Raw genomic sequence first — 20,175 nt, forward strand, 5'->3', positions numbered from 1 at the left:
GGGTTGTTTTGACCCCCCTTAAGGGAATTTTGCAGATCTTACATTATTACATGTCAGCAGAAATAATAACAGACATTATGGGCCCTATTTTAACGATCTAAACGCAAAGTGTAAAGCGCACGGCGCAGGTGCACTCAGGGCGCGTTCAAATCCACTTTTGCTATTTTAACGATGGAAAAACGGTCCGTGCGCCGGGGCGCATTTTTGAAATGGGTTGTCCCTATTCTCTTAATGAGTAATGGGCGTAACGTTCAATAAACCAATAAGAGTGTCATCTCCCATTCCCTTTAAGAGCGAGATGCCCTCTTTTTTAGACCAGCACGCAAACGGCGCCGGACGCAAACTAGCAAACACACTTGCGCTGCACCTTGCGTCGCATTGCGCCGGGTGTATTATAGGGCCCATTATGATCGAGTTCAAATGAGCAACTAACAGAATAAATTAGATATAAACATCAAATCTAAATGAAGCTACGGGTACCTCTCTAACCCTAGCTAACTGCATAGAATATTGACTGGAAGCCTTCACCAGGCTGGTCCGACGAGAGCCACAGGAACCCGACCCCGAACGTCCCCTGGAGTTTTGCTGGGTTGAGGACTTACCGCAACTGTCAGGCAGTGTTAATTTTGGCAGCCATTTTTGATTTAGTCATAGTCTTTATCTTAAGACGAAAATGCTCCTTAGTCTTAGTCACATTTTAGTCTTTCATATTTTAGTCTAGTTTTAGTCAACGAAAAGTCATCACATTTTTGTCAAGTCTTAGTCATTACTTTTAGTCAAACTACAGTTACCAAGATTAATTTTGATAGCTACTTTATATGTAGTCTTTAGACAAAATAGTCATAATTTTTCTCTTTAGAGCAATTCATGTAAGCTTATGAAAATTTGAATCAAGGTAAGAGACTGTAATGACATTGCACTCATAGCAGCAGTAGCACTTGTGCAATTGTTCATATCCTCTTTCAGTGGTTCTCAAACTTTGTAGTATCCTTCTGCGTACCCTCTCTTTTCCACTTAGACTGCAGTTATACATTTCCATTAAGGGTCAATATTTGCCTTCTTAAATCGATTTTTCCAGTGCATTTTTTTTTACCTTTGTAGAAAGTGTCCCCCTTTGATAAATGGACTCTCCCAGTCACCCTGTCATTCAACGCGAAATGGACTATTCCAAAACTTTCCACCAAAGTTCGCGAAGTGACGGAGAAGAGATCAGGTGGTTGATAATGGGAAAAGGAGATCGGCTGAATATTGTATATAGTTGTAGTTTAAAGTAAATAGTATGGCGGCATTTTAATGCCATTAATGATCGAGCGCACAACTGATGCTTGCGCGCGCAGTAAATCACTTCCGCGAGAGGATAACAGATCTACACGCGAGCAAACGGGAGCCCGCGAGCTCATTTTAAACCCGCGCGCGCGCATAACATCTCTTCTGCGCGCAGATCAAGCCCTCGCGTGCTCGGACAAGATTCGCAGCACGCGCGTCATCATTCCCCACACTCGCGCTCAATTATGGCGACATTTTAATGCCATTAATGACCGAGCGCACAATTGATGCTTGCGCGCGCAGTAAATCACTTCCGCGAGAGGATAACAGATCTGCAAGCGAGGAAACGGGAGCCCGCGAGCTCATTTTAAACCCGCGCGCGCGCATAACATCTCTTCTGCGCGCAGATCAAGCCCTCGCGTGCTCGGACAAGACTCACAGCACGCGCGTCATCATTCCCCACACTCGCGCTCAATCTTCTATTTCGCTCGCGCGAACACTTTTGATTTTTGTCAGTCGTGGGGCGGGACTTTACTTATTTCATTGAAACCTGAAATCTCATTGGTCAACTCAGTTTTTCCGGAAGTCTGTTGTGATTGGACGCATGTTGTAGAGCGATTAGACATGGCTTCATCAACAGACCAGATGAAAGTGAGTAAAACTTTATTTATTTATTGATTGATTGATTGCATTATTATTATATGTCCTTACCAGATACTATATTAACTTGATTTATTATTATTTTTATGTAACTGTAGCTGCTGGGGAAAAATATAACACAAATTATATTTGCTGTAGTTCACCACTACATTACCACTACCTCCACTAAACAGTATCTATGTTTAGTGTTATACAGCACAATTTATATCAGTTCTGAGAACTACAGAAATGTAAAAAAGTGTACAATAAATAGTTGTAACCATGATTCTAATGAGTTGTTGTGTAAGCTTTTTGTTATCATTCTTTGTCAGGTTAATATAGTTTCCATTAAATACAGTATGAAAGTGTTTCAGCACTTACACCATTGAAAAGTTACAGTTACAGAACACAGCATGAATGATCATACCCCTCTGAAACCCAATTTAGAAATTAATCTTTATATCTAGGACATTATTTTTAATAATATGTTCAGATGTGGTCAGGTGTACTCATTTATACTGTGTGCTGTACTTACTTTGAATTTAACTGTTACTGATGATGATTACAAAAAAGTTAATGATTAAAGTTACCTTATCATTTGTTAATATCTAATGTTGCTCAGTTGAAGCAAATTTTGTCCCTCTATTCTGCAGCAAATTCTAAAAAGGCATCTTTTGGAGGACCTTCTCTCCAAGTTTGAGAGAGCACTTTTTAGATCTCCCCTTGACCAGGATTACATGGAGTTTGTGTGTCGCCAGCAGCTGTACCTCCTGCAAGCACTGTCAAGACATGTGGAAATACCCCACGAAATCATTCAGGCTCTGCAGGAAGTGTTTGAACTTGTTAAACAACCTCCATATTCCACAGCTCCACATGCAGTGGTGGATTCCTCTGATGGTCTGAGAGGACGTCCAAGGTTTGCAATTGAAAGAGAAGAGTTAGCAGAGATGCTGCAGACAAACCTTCCTGTCCACTACATTGCAAACATGATGGGTGTTTCCACTAGAACCATCTTTAGAAGGATGAACGATTTTGGCCTTTCCATCTCAGAGTTGTATAGCTGCATGACTGATGAGGAGTTAGACAATGTTGTGAGAGCCATAAAGGATGATATGCCTGCTGCTGGTTACAGAATGGTCAGAGGGAGGTTGTTGTCTTTAGGTCTGCGTGTGCAGTGGAAGAGAATAGCTGCCTCAATGCACCGAGTTGATTCAATCGGAATCCTTTCGAGATTGGCCAGCCTGGGATGTGTGGTGAGAAGAACGTACTCCGTTCGAGGGCCCCTTTCTCTTGTGCACATTGACACAAATCACAAATTGATAAGGTATTTCAACAGCTATATATATTATATATATACATACACACATTTAATATAAGAACAGCATTTTGACTTCATTTTCACTTTTGGCTAGTATTTCATAATTTAAAAAAAAAACACAAAAAAACAATTTAGGTTAAAAAGCAAAGCAGTGAAACAATATTTTACTTATAATTATTAATAAATAACTGGTTTCTTAAAGGGTTAGTTCACCCAAAAATAATGCTATTTATTACTCTCCCTCATGTCGTTCTACACCCATAAGACCTTCGTTCATCTTCAGAACACAAATTAAGCTATTTTAGTTGAAATCCGATGGCTCCATGAGGCCTCCATAGGGAGCGATGACATTTCCTCTCTCAAGATCCATTAATGTACTAAAAACATATTTAAATCAGGTCATGTGAGTACAGTGGTTCAATATTAATATTATAAAGTGTCGAGAATATTTTTGGTGTGCCAAAAAAAACAAAATAACTTATTTAGTGATGGCCGATTTCAAAACACTGCTTCAGGAAGATTCGGAGCGTTATCAATCAGTGTATCGAATCATGATTCAGATCTCGTGTCAAACTGGCAACGGCTGAAATCACGTGACTTTGGCTCCAAACAGCAGATTCGATACGCTGATTCATAACGCTCCGAAGCTTCCTGAAGCAGTGTTTTGAAATCTGCCATCACTAAATAAGTCATTATTTTGTTTTTTTGGAGCTCCAAAAATATTCTTGTCACTTTATAATATTAAAGTTGAACCACTGTACTCATATATATATATTGAACCGATTTAAATATGTTTTTAGTACCTTTATGGATCTTGAGAGAGGAAATGTCATTGCTGGCTATGCAGGCCTCACTGAGCCATCAGATTTCATCAAAAATATCTTAATTTGTGTTCTGAAGATTAACGAAGGTCTTACGGGTGTGGAACGACATGAGGGTGAGTGATAAATGACAGAATTTTAATTTTTGGGTGAACTAACCCTTTAAGTGACATTGAAAAGCTACCTACAGATTACTAAAGTTTCATTGAACTTCTTTTCATTTTACAAGTTTTTAGACAATTGTACTTTACCTTTGATTGTGGACGCTTTTACCGGATATGAAACTTCCTCGGTCAGTGCCTCTTGAGGAAAACATGAACCTGGCTATCTGTACATTCTCCACTCCTTGGTCTCCCCTGACCCTGATTTAAAAAATAAAAATAATAATAATTTTACTTTATAATTTTTCAAATAATATTTTATATTTCTTTTATCTTGTAAATAGATACAACATCGTAATATTTGGTGGTGTCGATGGTTATTCCAGGAGGGTATGTTTACAGTTTATGTTTCTATAAAAACACAAATTTGAGTGTTACTAGTAATCTGCTGTTAAGATCAGTCCAGTCATTATGATGTCTATAAAAAATAATTCATGTTTATTAAAAAGTAGCCTGTAATACATTAAATTCCAATGTACATTACATTTCCTCCTACCTATATTTACTTACTCTTTGTTCCTTTGTGTTTACAGGTCATGTACTTGAATGCGGCAAATAATAACCATGCATCGACAGCATACCACTTCTTCTCAGAAGCAACCCAAACATTTGGCTTACCATCAAGGTGAGTATAGTAAAGAAAAAGCAATAGAATTTTATGTCTGAAACTTTGATTTTTTTTTATTTTTATTTTTTAAATCAGGGTCAGGGGAGACCAAGGAGTGGAGAATGTACAGATAGCCAGGTTCATGTTTTCCTCAAGAGGCACTGACCGAGGAAGTTTCATATCCGGTAAAAGCGTCCACAATCAAAGGTAAAGTACAATTGTCTAAAAACTTGTAAAATGAAAAGAAGTTCAATGAAACTTTAGTATCTGTAGGTAGCTTTTAAATGTCACTTAAGTAACCAATTATTTATTTATTAATAATAAGTAAAATATTATTTCACTGCATTGCTTTTCAACCTGATTTTTTTTAGGGGGGGGGGTTTCAATTTTTATTGTTTCTAATAGGATTGAGCGCCTCTGGCGGGATGTCAGAATCATGGTCACCAACAAGTACTCAGACATGCTGCACTCCCTGGAGGCAGAAGGATTGCTTGATATATCAGTGGTTGAGGACCTTTTCAGTGTGCACTACACTTTTCTCCCAAGACTTCAGGCAGACTTGGACACATTTTCAGAAGCCTGGAATCATCATCCACTCTCCTCAGAGGGCAATCGAAGTCCCGAGCAGCTGTGGCAGATTGGAATGATGCACACAAATAATGACCGATCTGAGAGATACGAGGTATGGTAATGCCGTCTTAGTCAGTAGCCCTTCACTGCAGAACACACGAGATCCAGGGAGTTGAGACAGATCGGTTTAAGGCATATTTAAAGTGTGAGGATTTGGATCTAGATCCAGGGGGTGGAAACAGGTCGGTTTAGGGATACGTAAAGTGGGAGGAGTTGGACCAACCCCACCCCCCAAATCTTGTGTTCTGCAGTACGGACCATCTCATCTTTGTTATTCTGTCAGCACACTGCTGTTCATGTAATAAGTTAATTCCTAACTATTTAACCACTAAACCTTCAGGACATCGAAGAGCCAGATCTAGACTGGGACGTAGCAGCTACTTACGATGCCTGTGAAGATCTCGGAGTTGTTGTTCCAGAATTTGAATGTCCTTTGAGTGCAGATGGATTGAGGGCTCTTGAACATCTGCTGAATTCAACTGGTCCTAATATCCCTGTCAAAGAACTGTACTTGCTTTGTCGGGAGTTTGTTTCAACAAATATGAATTAAAAAAAAAACAAAAACAAAACAAAAAAAAAAACACACAAGCATAAAGACTGAACAGCATAATGGATTTATTTTGCTCTGAAGCTTACTGTGTGTTGATGTACAGTTTTTTCACATCTGAATAGAGTTTGGAACAATTTGGCAGCAATCTTGGCTGCTTTTGTTGTATTACAAGTCAATGATGAATTAAAAAAAATAAAAAACTAGTCAAATATCCAAAAGCTACTGCACCCCTATTCTTTTAACATATTGATACCGCCATAACAGTTACAGAGGGTAAACAGTAAACACTATACTAGGATTCAAGTTCATGAACGACCAAATTCAAGCTACTGCACCCCTATTCTTTTAACATATTATTAACGACATAACAGAGGGTACACAGTATAGTGATTAAACTATAGTAAGAATCAAGTTCATGAACGACCAAATTCTCTGCTATTGCTCACAGCCTGTCTCATAATGCCGAGGAACTCTGTGTTTGTCCCTAGGTGCTGTGTAGGCAAGGTCACAGTACAGGAACATGCATTTACTAGAGGGAAGCATAAACTATGCTGACCATATCGAAGCTGGCAGTCATGATCAAATTCAACATGTATTTTAAATTTTTCTCTTTGTGCAGAAGTAATGGGGACATGCCCCTGGCCAGTAATCCACTGCATGAAACTGCTGACGGTGATCTTGTCTTGTTCTGCATCTCCTTTTGTGCAGTTTGTTTTATCCTCCTGTTCGCTGTCATCTCCAACCCTGCTCTCCTTACTGCTGCTCCCTTCTTCTGCAAAAAACACACATCTCTGTCTGCAACCTTACTTGTATTAACAATATCTGAACTTGGACTGACAATATCTGACATTTTTAAAATGCTCCTAATATACTATTTTAAAATTGTTTTGGAGGTTTCCTACAACAAGTTTATATTCAAAAGTGTGAAGCGATTCAAATCTTCAGTCTTGCTAAATCACACCTTTCTGCAATCCCTCTCTGCTCTGATTGGTCAAATGGCCCAGTCGATGGTTGAACTGATGCAATTTAAGAATTAAGAGTAAGAGTTATGATGTTACCTTCATCTTCAAGGCTTTGAATGAAGTCCTGCAAGTAGTTCACAATTCTTGATTCTCTCTGCCGCTTCACTGAACCCACCTCACTTAAAATGGGTGACAGGGCCATCATGAGAAAATCTGCATCAGGCTGCAAATCAGAATAAAAGAAACCTTTTATTATACACAGCTCAAAAGCCATCATGACAAAAAACAAACAAACAAACAAAAAAAAAAACGCAAGCAACAACACTTACTTTTGTAAAGTGACCAGGAACAAATAACGGCTGAAATAAAGGCTGATTCTGTTTCACCATTTCATGGAGGCCATAGAGTTCCAATCCTCTGCACATTTGCTGCAGCATTGGGAGGATTCGCACAGACGAATGCAGAACAACAGCACTACATAAAATAATAAATCCAGGGAAGAACAAATTATATTAAAAAGGTTAAATTAACATATGTTAATAAAGTTTAATAGAAGTGCTTGTTTGAAATAAAAGACTAAGTATAGAACATTAATCTCTGCCAGATTGAAAAAGCATTTGTAAATTATTTTACAGGCATCGTAGGTGTTTAAATACTATAAAACAGATCAACTAGAAAAAAAAATTACACTGACTATATATTTTTTTTAGGTCTGGAAATTGCTTAACACCTGACAATCTCTTCCTTTCGATCACATGTTAGGGGTCCTGTGTACCCACATGCTACAATTCTTTCAGAAAGGTCAAGCAAGGCTGTAGTGTCTGCGGTCTCAATCTAAAGAAATAAAAATGATGAGTAACACAGACATACAGTACACATATGTATACATAAATTTTAATTGAGTTGAATTAGAAAACCTTGTCAATTAGATCTAGCAGGTCTGCATCTGTTATGTCAGCCTTTGTCAGCTCATCTTTTTTAATCTCGCCGGAAGAAATGAAATTGTATATCCACTCCATGAAAAAGTTGGGTGGAGGTCCATCCTGAGTAATGCTCACTGCCATTATTTCACCAACTATCCTAAAGTAAAACAGGGCAGTTCAATTGACAAAGAAAGGCCTTAACTGACAAACTGTTATAGGATTTGAATTAGGGCTCGGTATTGACACAAATATTTATATATTATATTATATTATATTATATTATATTATATTATATTATATTTATGTGGTACATAACAGCTTAGTTGCTATTACATTACTATTATACTGAAGGTTCAAATAAACTGATTTATATACAAACACTTAAATTCTAAACAAGGAGCATTTCATAATATTAAAGTTACAATACTATTTTTACATAACCATGTTTTTTTAAATGTAAACATTTAAACATACATTAAATATTGATTAAACATTACAATGAATGAAATATGGTGCATATATTTAGCACAATGCTCCTCTCCAGAGTTAATTTTCTAGCTGATTACCAAGTTCATGGTCACTGAATATGGATTTTATGAGAGAAACATGACAAGCTGTTTGTGACATCTTTGAAGTATGGCTGAAGCACTGATTGGGCGATTACATGTGACAGGATTAATGTCAGTAAATTGTCCTGTATCTGTTTACATATCTTTTGGCATTCATTCATGTTTATTTCATGCTGTAGCCCATAACTGGTATTAAAATAGAGGAAGACATGATCTTTCAAGTGCGCTGCATGCTGCCGCTTCACTTGACCTGAGGCACATTGCGTGATCGGTCACTGCATTAAATAGCGAGTGCCACAGCGATATTTATTGTTTAAATTTCAAAATAAGATGGACAGAATTCAAAATCTGAGACTTTGTTTCTTATCAAAAGTAACAAAGCACAAAGCCTATTGCAGTTTAATGTATATAATGTTGTTCATTTATCAGCTGTAAAGAGACTTATTTTCTCGATTCTTGGGATATACAAGTCAGTTTGTAAAAATGAGATTGGTTCGATTAAAATTGAGACATCAACATTTTTTTACCCAGCTGTAATGCTAATAAACCTACCTGAGATTGTCATTCTGAAAGTCCGTAATTGAATACTTAAGATTTTTCCCAGTGCTCCCTCCCTCAAAGAATTTTTCCTCAATTCCGGCCATCATTTCTTTGAAAAATGCAAATTGCCAGTATTAATAAACAAATGCACTGAAGATGATGACTACATTTTATAAAACTGCATAATTTATGCAATGGTGCTGCTGCATCTGAGAACAAAAACATACCGGTCAGGAATTCTTTCATTAGAGCACCACTATCTATCCCAGGCTCTCCAATGAATGTGACTCTGAGGGGATTCTTCGGAGAGGACTTCTTCTGCCGTTTCCACTGTGTTAGGCCTCGGGAAAACATGTCTTCCCTTGTGACACAGAGGCTGAAAATGGTTGAAGGGTCTATTGCCTTTTTAAGTGTGTTGATTGCGTCTGTAAGACTTGAGAGAAAGAAAACAGAGATGCATGCTTTTTTAGATTTTGGCCTATGTAAAAAAGGCACTATTCATTAAACTTAATTGCACCTCTTTTGCTTGTCTTGCTTTTGTCCCGTTATGTCCAAATCTTGGTTTGGTCTATCGTCAGCTCTGAAAGAAATTCAATTTAGATAAATAAAAATTACTACCACACACAAACAACTAATGGTAAGGACTGTAGGCTAAACCAATAATTTCATGAAAACACAAAGCATAAAATAAAAATAATAACCTTTCCCCACAGGTACTTGCATGTACTTCAATAAAGTCTTCTGAATACATGGCAGAACACACAGGACAAGATACCTTACAAACAAATGCAGGAAAACACTTAAAACACAGAAAAACCTAAAACAAAATTAACTAAGGTGATTACAATTACAGACGTCACATTTACATAATTACGTAAAAAAGGTGCATATATATATATATACACACACATATGGTAACACTTTAAAATAAGGATCAGTAGTTAACATTAGTTACTTGTATTAGTTAATATGAACTAAGCATTAACAATTGAAGTTAATTTTAGTTAATGTTAATTTCAGCATTTGTATTAAATGTATTAACAAATGTATTGCTCACGTCAGTTAATACATTAAATAATGTGAACAAATGACACCTTATTGTAACGTGTTACCATAAATATATATATATATATATATATATATATATATATATATATATATATATATATATATATATATATATAGAAACAACCAAACAAATGTATAGTTGACATTTGAAGCTTTTCAACTTATTTTCATATAAGAATATGGCATGCTGTTGCTTTAAACAATGGTAAAAAGCTATTCAAAACATCATTCAATGTAAATTTTAAAAATCAAATAATCTCAATTACAATTTCAAAGGAATAACTGACAATTATGATTTGGCATAATTGTATAATATATAAATTTAATAAATAATTAATCTGAAAATGAATCTGTATGAATAAATAAAATGCAATATTTTTTAAAAAATGATAACATTTCCTTCTATAAAAATATACTAAGTAGTCCTGCATTGGTTTTACCTTGGCATCCATAACCACTGAAGGTGAATCCAACTCATTCCCTAACTGTGGATAAAAACAAATATAAAACATGATCAAATTTGAGAAATCGCTTCATAGTTTCCATACATAACTATCCATTATTTAAAACACAACTTACATGGCCACTACACCGATTCAATTCTGTCGAAGTAGATGCCACTTCTTCATTTGTAGGGTCTCCAGGATCCTTTTACATAAAAAACAGTTGTCAGTTGTCAGTTGTGGTTGTATTAGTATGGGTAACACAAAATAATTGTCTTCTACCAAGTAAATTATTAGTAGACCTGGGATATGCATGATGACATTGAACGACTTACGTTGGAATTATCTTCATCCACTATTGTAGAAATGGAAGGCACTTCTGTATCAGATGACAGCAAGAAATCTATAGGCTCCTGTGACAAATTAAAGGCCGATTGTAAATTGACAATTGTAAATTTGACTCATTATGAAAACAATGAAACTATCAAAAAAAATTAAATAGACTTTACTGATTCACTATCGCTGCTGTTAATCCATATGTCTGTCTCACACTTCTGGACGTGCACAGCCAACAGTTGAACAGGCATGTCTGTGTGACACTTGACACATCGAGCTTTTGGCATTTTTTCAAATTCTTTGGATGAGTAAGGTAAAGGGGAGATGTCCAGTGTGTTCTGAATTGGCATTATGTATAAACAGCCCTTTCCTCCAACCGTTTTAATAAGGTAGGACCCTGTGTATCCTTCAGCTTCCGGAGCAACCACATTCAGCTTTCGCTGACCAGATCCACCTGTAACACACCAAAAAAAGTAAAAAAGATCAGAAGACATAATCAGTTATTTGTTTAAAAAGACAAATCTTTGACAAATGAATGACAAAAAATGTTTTAGAAATGTAATAATATTCTATTCCATTCTAACATTGAATAGCCAAGGCAGACAAACTAAGATAGGTTCAAAAGTAGAAAATTAAAAATGGTTTTAAAGCAGAGATGCTACTCAAAGCAACAATCCAGTGTACTGATGTATACCACATACAACACTTACCAACAGCTTTATACAGCATCCAGGCTCCCTCCAATGATTCCATTTTTGAATATGTCTCCAACAATAGTTTAGATATCTGGTGGTATTAAATACACCAAACTTTATTAAGACAAGACTTGCTTGATTAGAAAATCACACTATCAGATAATATATAGTGAGCCTAATTAAGCTGAATAAATAAATTATTTAAGGCCTGGTTTCACAGACAGGGCTTAACTAAAGCCCTGAATAGGCCTTACTTAAATTAGGATACTTAAGCAGGTTTTATAAAAATGCCCTAGAAAGCTACATTATTGCTGTGCATCTTGAGACAAAACAATGACACCAACATATTTAATTTAAATAGTCACTTTATATGTAAAACTTGAAGTGCAAGACCTCAGAGTGATCAGCATCCTCTGGGATAGCAACAGTCCTCCGTCCTAGTCCAGCCTGTAGAAGAATCAACTCTTCAGAGGCTTTTGGGGTCCGTTTAACACTTTTATTTAGCAGGAAAAACTGAATTGGCATTGACCTGGCAGGCCTTTTTTTAGGAGTTGGGATAAAGCTTTTTCGTGCCTTGAAAAGACCAGGGAATGCTCTGAGAGGAAAAAAGAATCTGATGTGTTAATCATGTATAAAATCTATTACAAAAAGTTGTAATTTTTCAGTGTTTAGGACATTATGATGAAATGTAGGCTGATATGTGTTATTCTACTTGAGAATTGCTACTATATCCATGTTGTGCTTCCTACCAGTACTTTGTTTGCACTATAAAATTGGCTTATCTGAGAGATCCAAACCTGGCCATACTCTGGTCCACTGAATTTCCTGATGCAACACCACTAAGGGTGCGCTGTGGTCTCACTGCAGACTCCACCCTGTTGCCAGGGGTTGCCTGACCCTGTAGCTGTGTTGCATGTTGCCTCCTGCCTGCTGTGACCTGTTCTCTCTGAACCTGCCCTTCATCTGTTGAAATTATTCAAAACTGTATAAAAACCCTAAGCCTTTGTGACTATACTACTCAAAGCAATATTATTATGACCAATGATAATTATTACATTTCAATGTAAACCAGGTATGCAGTGTTTAATTCAATATAATGCTGCACAACACAATTAACTTACCCATTCCTGACGGTGGGCATGACTCACGTGTTAGAGCACTGCGTAAAAGGGACACAACATGCCTGGCAGCGTTCTGCAACTCGGCCTAATGTATATGAAAGCATTATTAGGCCTGACTGATATACAGGCCTACTGTCTACTAAAAATAATGGCAACAGGACGTTTCATCATAGTTTATTAGCTTTAAGATAAAGAGAATATATGCACTGAATTTGAAAATATTTCAGATATATTTATTTTTACGTATAGAAAGCTATGGTTGTGGGGTTAGCTTCAAGCTAGTTACACGGCTACAAAGAATGCTTAATAGAAAATCTTGTTGTATAAAATAACCATACAAAACATAACATTGTTAAAATGAAATAATAAAATTAGCAATCACTGACGTACTTACCTCTCTTTGGTTGTCCATCTTGATAACTCTGCTTCAGCTCTTGATTGCTACTCACAGGCGTCCAATCACAACAGACTTCCGGAAAAACTGAGTTGACCAATGAGATTTCAGGTTTCAATGAAATAAGTAAAGTCCCGCCCCACGACTGACAAAAATCAAAAGTGTTCGCGCGAGCGAAATAGAAGATTGAGCGAGAGTGTGGGGAATGATGACGCGCGTGCTGTGAGTCTTGTCCGAGCACGCGAGGGCTTGATCTGCGCGCAGAAGAGATGTCATGTGCGCGCGCGGGTTTAAAATGAGCTCGCGGGCTCCCGTTTCCTCGCTTGCAGATCTGTTATCCTCTCGCGGAAGTGATTTACTGCGCGCGCAAGCATCAATTGTGCGCTCGGTCATTAATGGCATTAAAATGTCGCCATAATTGAGCGCGAGTGTGGGGAATGATGACGCGCGTGCTGCGAATCTTGTCCGAGCACGCGAGGGCTTGATCTGCGCGCAAAGGAGATGTCATGCGCGCGCGCGGGTTTAAAATGAGCTCGCGGGCTCCCGTTTGCTCGCGTGTAGATCTGTTATCCTCTCGCGGAAGTGATTTACTGCGCGCGCAAACATCAGTTGTGCGCTCGATCATTAATGGCATTAAAATGCCGCCATAAAATAGTTATAATCCAAATCGGAGGAGGTTTTTATTGATTGTGCGTGTGCGTGCATCACACTGTAAGTAATCATTACGGAGCATTCTCAGCACATGTTAAGATAAACGCTGTTTAGCCTGTATAGGTGTTTAAATTGTCTGATTACTTGATTATGTTCTGCTGCTATGACGTTACTGACATTCCATATTTATGTATGCCATTCGCTGTCAGTATTATATTTGTAACTTATAAATGCATATGCACGGTCGCATTTCAGGTAGCATGCACTCCTAATTTGTTTACATCTTAGTTACCGATATAAAGTTGGTTTGACGTTGGATGTTAGATATTCGATAGATATTCGGTCACGAAAATTTTCAATAGATTCTTTGTGAATAATTATAAATGTAAAAAAAGTGCCTTATTTTAAAGGTATTATAACATAGAACTAAGCACACATCGCAGTTTACGAGTTTTAATCCTCTTTAATGTGTAGCAACATATTTTATCTCTATCAGTGACGCGCTAGCTCTTAGGCCAGATAGGGACCGTCTACAAAGTACATGTGGAAGAAAAAACGATCTTATATTTTTTTTCACTTAAAAGCAATTTAGTGAACACACACAGAACGCTCACTCACAGAATAAACAATTTCAAAGACCTTATGTAGCTCCGCCCCTTTTCAGCGCTGCGCTCGCTCGTTATATTAAATATTCTTGTAAAGTAAATATTCTTTGACAGCGATGCCATTGAAATGTACAGAGCTAGCGCAAAATGTAATTTCAAAGACAATTTTATAAAGATGGTGGTGCGCTTGTATACTGTACACAAAATATGTAATTGGTTATGTTATTAGTGCTACCAATACAATCTTTTCATAATTCCCACTAAGCAAAGTTATGTCCAGAAGACGTCTCTTCACAAAAGTCGTACATTGAAAAGATGTCCACTGAGGAGCCAGAATAAAAGTTTTTATGACGTCTTCTGAACGTCCACTATATACGTTCGTTGAAACTCTGTACAGGGTTAAAAAATGAGCATAGACAGTAAAACACATGTTCACACCTTTAGACAACTTGGCATCTGTAATTCACACATCTTTGGATTATCAAGTCAAGTCACCTTTATTTATATATCCCTTTTTACAATGCAGATTGTGTCAAAGCAGCTTTACATTGATAACTGGTATATAATTTTGGCTATACAGCAGCTCTTAAAGAATGGTGTCAAAGCAGGCAGATCAAAGCACTGTTGAATATCAAATGTCAAGTGTCCCCAACTAAGCAAGCCAAAGGCGACAGCGACAAGGAACCCAAACTCCAACAGGTGACATCAGGTGTTAAAATGGAGAAAAAAAACCTTAGGAGAAACCAGGCTGAGTCGGGGGGCCAGTTCTCCTCTGGCGAACAGTCCTTTGTTACGACTCGGGTTGCTATCATAAGTCGGATAGGATCGCAACATTCAAAGTATTTATTTCAGTTCCATCCAGTTGAGGATCATATTCATCACGCCGGTATGGACGGTTTGATTGAGGAACTGTGCTACTGGCTGTTGTGTCGATGAGGCCTTCACAATGGATGATCTAGTCGACTCGATCTCTGCTGATACTTCAGGGCTGCGTTGTGGTCGTGTCAATGTGCAGGTCCTCGATCTCACCTGGATATGTCCCAGATCCGGCTGACTACGATAAGCCTCGGGATAAACAGAGAGACTAATATTAGCGTAGATGCCATTCTTTTTCTGATGTAACGAGTACATCTGGTGAAGTGTTCCCGGTTCCGGCTGACCTAATTTATGCAGCCTAATAATCCTTTAACGGATTTGAAAATATAAATTCGAGAGAAACCAGATCTGAACAAAGACTTTCTAGCTCAGCTGGGATTTGAACCAGGAACCTTCTTGTTGTGAGGAGACAGTGTTTTCCACTGAGCTGCTTGTGCTGCCCTTAGGCACAGACATACATACAAACATACGTACACATATATCATACTATTTTTCATGATGTCCAGTGTGTTCTGAATTGGCATTATGTATAAACAGCCCTTTCCTCCAACCGTTTTAATAAGGTAGGACCCTGTGTATCCTTCAGCTTCCGGAGCAACCACATTCAGCTTTCGCTGACCAGATCCACCTGTAACACACCAAAAAAAGTAAAAAAGATCAGAAGACATAATCAGTTATTTGTTTAAAAAGACAAATCTTTGACAAATGAATGACAAAAAATGTTTTAGAAATGTAATAATATTCTATTCCATTCTAACATTGAATAGCCAAGGCAGACAAACTAAGATAGGTTCAAAAGTAGAAAATTAAAAATGGTTTTAAAGCAGAGATGCTACTCAAAGCAACAATCCAGTGTACTGATGTATACCACATACAACACTTACCAACAGCTTTATACAGCATCCAGGCTCCCTCCAATGATTCCATTTTTGAATATGTCTCCAACAATAGTTTAGATATCTGGTGGTATTAAATACACCAAACTTTATTAAGACAAGACTTGCTTGATTAGAAAATCACACTATCAGATAATATATAGTGAGCCTAATTAAGCTGAATAAATAAATTATTTAAGGCCTGGTTTCACAGACAGGGCTTAACTAAAGCCCTGAATAGGCCTTACTTAAATTAGGATACTTAAGCAGGTTTTATAAAAATGCCCTAGAAAGCTACATTATTGCTGTGCATCTTGAGACAAAACAATGACACCAACATATTTAATTTAAATAGTCACTTTATATGTAAAACTTGAAGTGCAAGACCTCAGAGTGATCAGCATCCTCTGGGATAGCAACAGTCCTCCGTCCTAGTCCAGCCTGTAGAAGAATCAACTCTTCAGAGGCTTTTGGGGTCCGTTTAACACTTTTATTTAGCAGGAAAAACTGAATTGGCATTGACCTGGCAGGCCTTTTTTTAGGAGTTGGGATAAAGCTTTTTCGTGCCTTGAAAAGACCAGGGAATGCTCTGAGAGGAAAAAAGAATCTGATGTGTTAATCATGTATAAAATCTATTACAAAAAGTTGTAATTTTTCAGTGTTTAGGACATTATGATGAAATGTAGGCTGATATGTGTTATTCTACTTGAGAATTGCTACTATATCCATGTTGTGCTTCCTACCAGTACTTTGTTTGCACTATAAAATTGGCTTATCTGAGAGATCCAAACCTGGCCATACTCTGGTCCACTGAATTTCCTGATGCAACACCACTAAGGGTGCGCTGTGGTCTCACTGCAGACTCCACCCTGTTGCCAGGGGTTGCCTGACCCTGTAGCTGTGTTGCATGTTGCCTCCTGCCTGCTGTGACCTGTTCTCTCTGAACCTGCCCTTCATCTGTTGAAATTATTCAAAACTGTATAAAAACCCTAAGCCTTTGTGACTATACTACTCAAAGCAATATTATTATGACCAATGATAATTATTACATTTCAATGTAAACCAGGTATGCAGTGTTTAATTCAATATAATGCTGCACAACACAATTAACTTACCCATTCCTGACGGTGGGCATGACTCACGTGTTAGAGCACTGCGTAAAAGGGACACAACATGCCTGGCAGCGTTCTGCAACTCGGCCTAATGTATATGAAAGCATTATTAGGCCTGACTGATATACAGGCCTACTGTCTACTAAAAATAATGGCAACAGGACGTTTCATCATAGTTTATTAGCTTTAAGATAAAGAGAATATATGCACTGAATTTGAAAATATTTCAGATATATTTATTTTTACGTATAGAAAGCTATGGTTGTGGGGTTAGCTTCAAGCTAGTTACACGGCTACAAAGAATGCTTAATAGAAAATCTTGTTGTATAAAATAACCATACAAAACATAACATTGTTAAAATGAAATAATAAAATTAGCAATCACTGACGTACTTACCTCTCTTTGGTTGTCCATCTTGATAACTCTGCTTCAGCTCTTGATTGCTACTCACAGGCGTCCAATCACAACAGACTTCCGGAAAAACTGAGTTGACCAATGAGATTTCAGGTTTCAATGAAATAAGTAAAGTCCCGCCCCACGACTGACAAAAATCAAAAGTGTTCGCGCGAGCGAAATAGAAGATTGAGCGAGAGTGTGGGGAATGATGACGCGCGTGCTGTGAGTCTTGTCCGAGCACGCGAGGGCTTGATCTGCGCGCAGAAGAGATGTCATGTGCGCGCGCGGGTTTAAAATGAGCTCGCGGGCTCCCGTTTCCTCGCTTGCAGATCTGTTATCCTCTCGCGGAAGTGATTTACTGCGCGCGCAAGCATCAATTGTGCGCTCGGTCATTAATGGCATTAAAATGTCGCCATAATTGAGCGCGAGTGTGGGGAATGATGACGCGCGTGCTGCGAATCTTGTCCGAGCACGCGAGGGCTTGATCTGCGCGCAAAGGAGATGTCATGCGCGCGCGCGGGTTTAAAATGAGCTCGCGGGCTCCCGTTTGCTCGCGTGTAGATCTGTTATCCTCTCGCGGAAGTGATTTACTGCGCGCGCAAACATCAGTTGTGCGCTCGATCATTAATGGCATTAAAATGCCGCCATAAATAGTTATAATCCAAATCGGAGGAGGTTTTTATTGATTGTGCGTGTGCGTGCATCACACTGTAAGTAATCATTACGGAGCATTCTCAGCACATGTTAAGATAAACGCTGTTTAGCCTGTATAGGTGTTTAAATTGTCTGATTACTTGATTATGTTCTGCTGCTATGACGTTACTGACATTCCATATTTATGTATGCCATTCGCTGTCAGTATTATATTTGTAACTTATAAATGCATATGCACGGTCGCATTTCAGGTAGCATGCACTCCTAATTTGTTTACATCTTAGTTACCGATATAAAGTTGGTTTGACGTTGGATGTTAGATATTCGATAGATATTCGGTCACGAAAATTTTCAATAGATTCTTTGTGAATAATTATAAATGTAAAAAAAGTGCCTTATTTTAAAGGTATTATAACATAGAACTAAGCACACATCGCAGTTTATGAGTTTTAATCCTCTTTAATGTGTAGCAACATATTTTATCTCTATCAGTGACGCGCTAGCTCTTAGGCCAGATAGGGACCGTCTACAAAGTACATGTGGAAGAAAAAACGATCTTATATTTTTTTTCACTTAAAAGCAATTTAGTGAACACACACAGAACGCTCACTCACAGAATAAACAATTTCAAAGACCTTATGTAGCTCCGCCCCTTTTCAGCGCTGCGCTCGCTCGTTATATTAAATATTCTTGTAAAGTAAATATTCTTTGACAGCGATGCCATTGAAATGTACAGAGCTAGCCGCAAAATGTAATTTCAAAGACAATTTTATAAAGATGGTGGTGCGCTTGTATACTGTACACAAAATATGTAATTGGTTATGTTATTAGTGCTACCAATACAATCTTTTCATAATTCCCACTAAGCAAAGTTATGTCCAGAAGACGTCTCTTCACAAAAGTCGTACATTGAAAAGATGTCCACTGAGGAGCCAGAATAAAAGTTTTTATGACGTCTTCTGAACGTCCACTATATACGTTCGTTGAAACTCTGTACAGGGTTAAAAAATGAGCATAGACAGTAAAACACATGTTCACACCTTTAGACAACTTGGCATCTGTAATTCACACATCTTTGGATTATCAAGTCAAGTCACCTTTATTTATATATCCCTTTTTACAATGCAGATTGTGTCAAAGCAGCTTTACATTGATAACTGGTATATAATTTTGGCTATACAGCAGCTCTTAAAGAATGGTGTCAAAGCAGGCAGATCAAAGCACTGTTGAATATCAAATGTCAAGTGTCCCCAACTAAGCAAGCCAAAGGCGACAGCGACAAGGAACCCAAACTCCAACAGGTGACATCAGGTGTTAAAATGGAGAAAAAAAACCTTAGGAGAAACCAGGCTGAGTCGGGGGGCCAGTTCTCCTCTGGCGAACAGTCCTTTGTTACGACTCGGGTTGCTATCATAAGTCGGATAGGATCGCAACATTCAAAGTATTTATTTCAGTTCCATCCAGTTGAGGATCATATTCATCACGCCGGTATGGACGGTTTGATTGAGGAACTGTGCTACTGGCTGTTGTGTCGATGAGGCCTTCACAATGGATGATCTAGTCGACTCGATCTCTGCTGATACTTCAGGGCTGCGTTGTGGTCGTGTCAATGTGCAGGTCCTCGATCTCACCTGGATATGTCCCAGATCCGGCTGACTACGATAAGCCTCGGGATAAACAGAGAGACTAATATTAGCGTAGATGCCATTCTTTTTCTGATGTAACGAGTACATCTGGTGAAGTGTTCCCGGTTCCGGCTGACCTAATTTATGCAGCCTAATAATCCTTTAACGGATTTGAAAATATAAATTCGAGAGAAACCAGATCTGAACAAAGACTTTCTAGCTCAGCTGGGATTTGAACCAGGAACCTTCTTGTTGTGAGGAGACAGTGTTTTCCACTGAGCTGCTTGTGCTGCCCTTAGGCACAGACATACATACAAACATACGTACACATATATCA

The 20,175-nt window shown here is 38.0% G+C and overlaps 2 protein-coding genes across 5 annotated transcripts; one reads left to right on the top strand and one right to left on the bottom strand.

Moving 5' to 3' along the window:
• Positions 1–1,186: 1,186 nt before the first annotated feature.
• Positions 1,187–6,205, top strand: LOC125249146. Its single transcript, XM_048161361.1, has 7 exons — positions 1,187–1,917; positions 2,559–3,229; positions 4,490–4,535; positions 4,739–4,830; positions 4,909–5,019; positions 5,218–5,494; positions 5,783–6,205. The coding sequence occupies exons 1-7, from the start codon at positions 1,891–1,893 to the stop codon at positions 5,990–5,992; spliced, it is 1,434 nt and encodes a 477-aa protein (XP_048017318.1). The 5' UTR covers positions 1,187–1,890; the 3' UTR covers positions 5,993–6,205.
• LOC125249145 lies at positions 6,041–18,192 on the bottom strand. Of its 4 annotated transcripts, XM_048161358.1 has the most exons (19): positions 17,560–18,192; positions 17,166–17,250; positions 16,842–17,007; positions 16,438–16,639; positions 16,060–16,135; positions 15,676–15,803; positions 11,007–11,159; positions 10,833–10,910; positions 10,634–10,702; positions 10,495–10,539; positions 9,688–9,761; positions 9,504–9,566; positions 9,214–9,419; positions 8,999–9,095; positions 7,872–8,034; positions 7,685–7,788; positions 7,284–7,428; positions 7,051–7,177; positions 6,041–6,764 (listed from the first exon to the last, which is right to left on the bottom strand). In XM_048161358.1, exons 1-19 carry the CDS (start codon positions 17,575–17,577, stop codon positions 6,406–6,408), a joined length of 2,358 nt encoding a protein of 785 aa, XP_048017315.1. In that variant the 5' UTR covers positions 17,578–18,192; the 3' UTR covers positions 6,041–6,405. The 4 variants fall into 4 exon arrangements, with proteins under 4 accessions (XP_048017315.1, XP_048017317.1, XP_048017314.1 ...); XM_048161360.1 differs by lacking the exon at positions 16,842–17,007; XM_048161357.1 differs by lacking the exons at positions 15,676–15,803; positions 16,060–16,135; positions 16,438–16,639; ... (1 more) ...; positions 17,166–17,250; positions 17,560–18,192 and adding exons at positions 11,544–11,619; positions 11,922–12,123; positions 12,326–12,491; positions 12,650–12,734; positions 13,044–13,682 and having other exon boundaries at positions 11,007–11,287.
• Positions 18,193–20,175: the final 1,983 nt, after the last annotated feature.

This window comes from Megalobrama amblycephala, linkage group LG16, assembly GCF_018812025.1.
Source record: "Megalobrama amblycephala isolate DHTTF-2021 linkage group LG16, ASM1881202v1, whole genome shotgun sequence".
Lineage (NCBI taxonomy): Eukaryota > Metazoa > Chordata > Actinopteri > Cypriniformes > Xenocyprididae > Megalobrama > Megalobrama amblycephala.

What these genes read in the sequence shown, in the direction of transcription:
- LOC125249146 (XM_048161361.1), top strand. Translation starts at nt 1,891, where the DNA reads ATGGCTTCATCAACAGACCAGATGAAA. An exon ending in CATCAACAGACCAGATGAAA is followed by an intron (nt 1,918 to 2,558) that starts GTGAGTAAAACT and finishes TCTATTCTGCAG; the next exon opens with CAAATTCTAAAAAGGCATCT. An exon ending in ACATTTGGCTTACCATCAAG is followed by an intron (nt 4,831 to 4,908) that starts GTGAGTATAGTA and finishes TTTTTAAATCAG; the next exon opens with GGTCAGGGGAGACCAAGGAG.
- LOC125249145 (XM_048161358.1), bottom strand. An exon ending in CGAAAGGAAGAGATTGTCAG is followed by an intron (nt 7,429 to 7,684) that starts GTGTTAAGCAAT and finishes TATTTTATGTAG; the next exon opens with TGCTGTTGTTCTGCATTCGT. An exon ending in TCAAAGCCTTGAAGATGAAG is followed by an intron (nt 6,765 to 7,050) that starts GTAACATCATAA and finishes TGTTTTTTGCAG; the next exon opens with AAGAAGGGAGCAGCAGTAAG.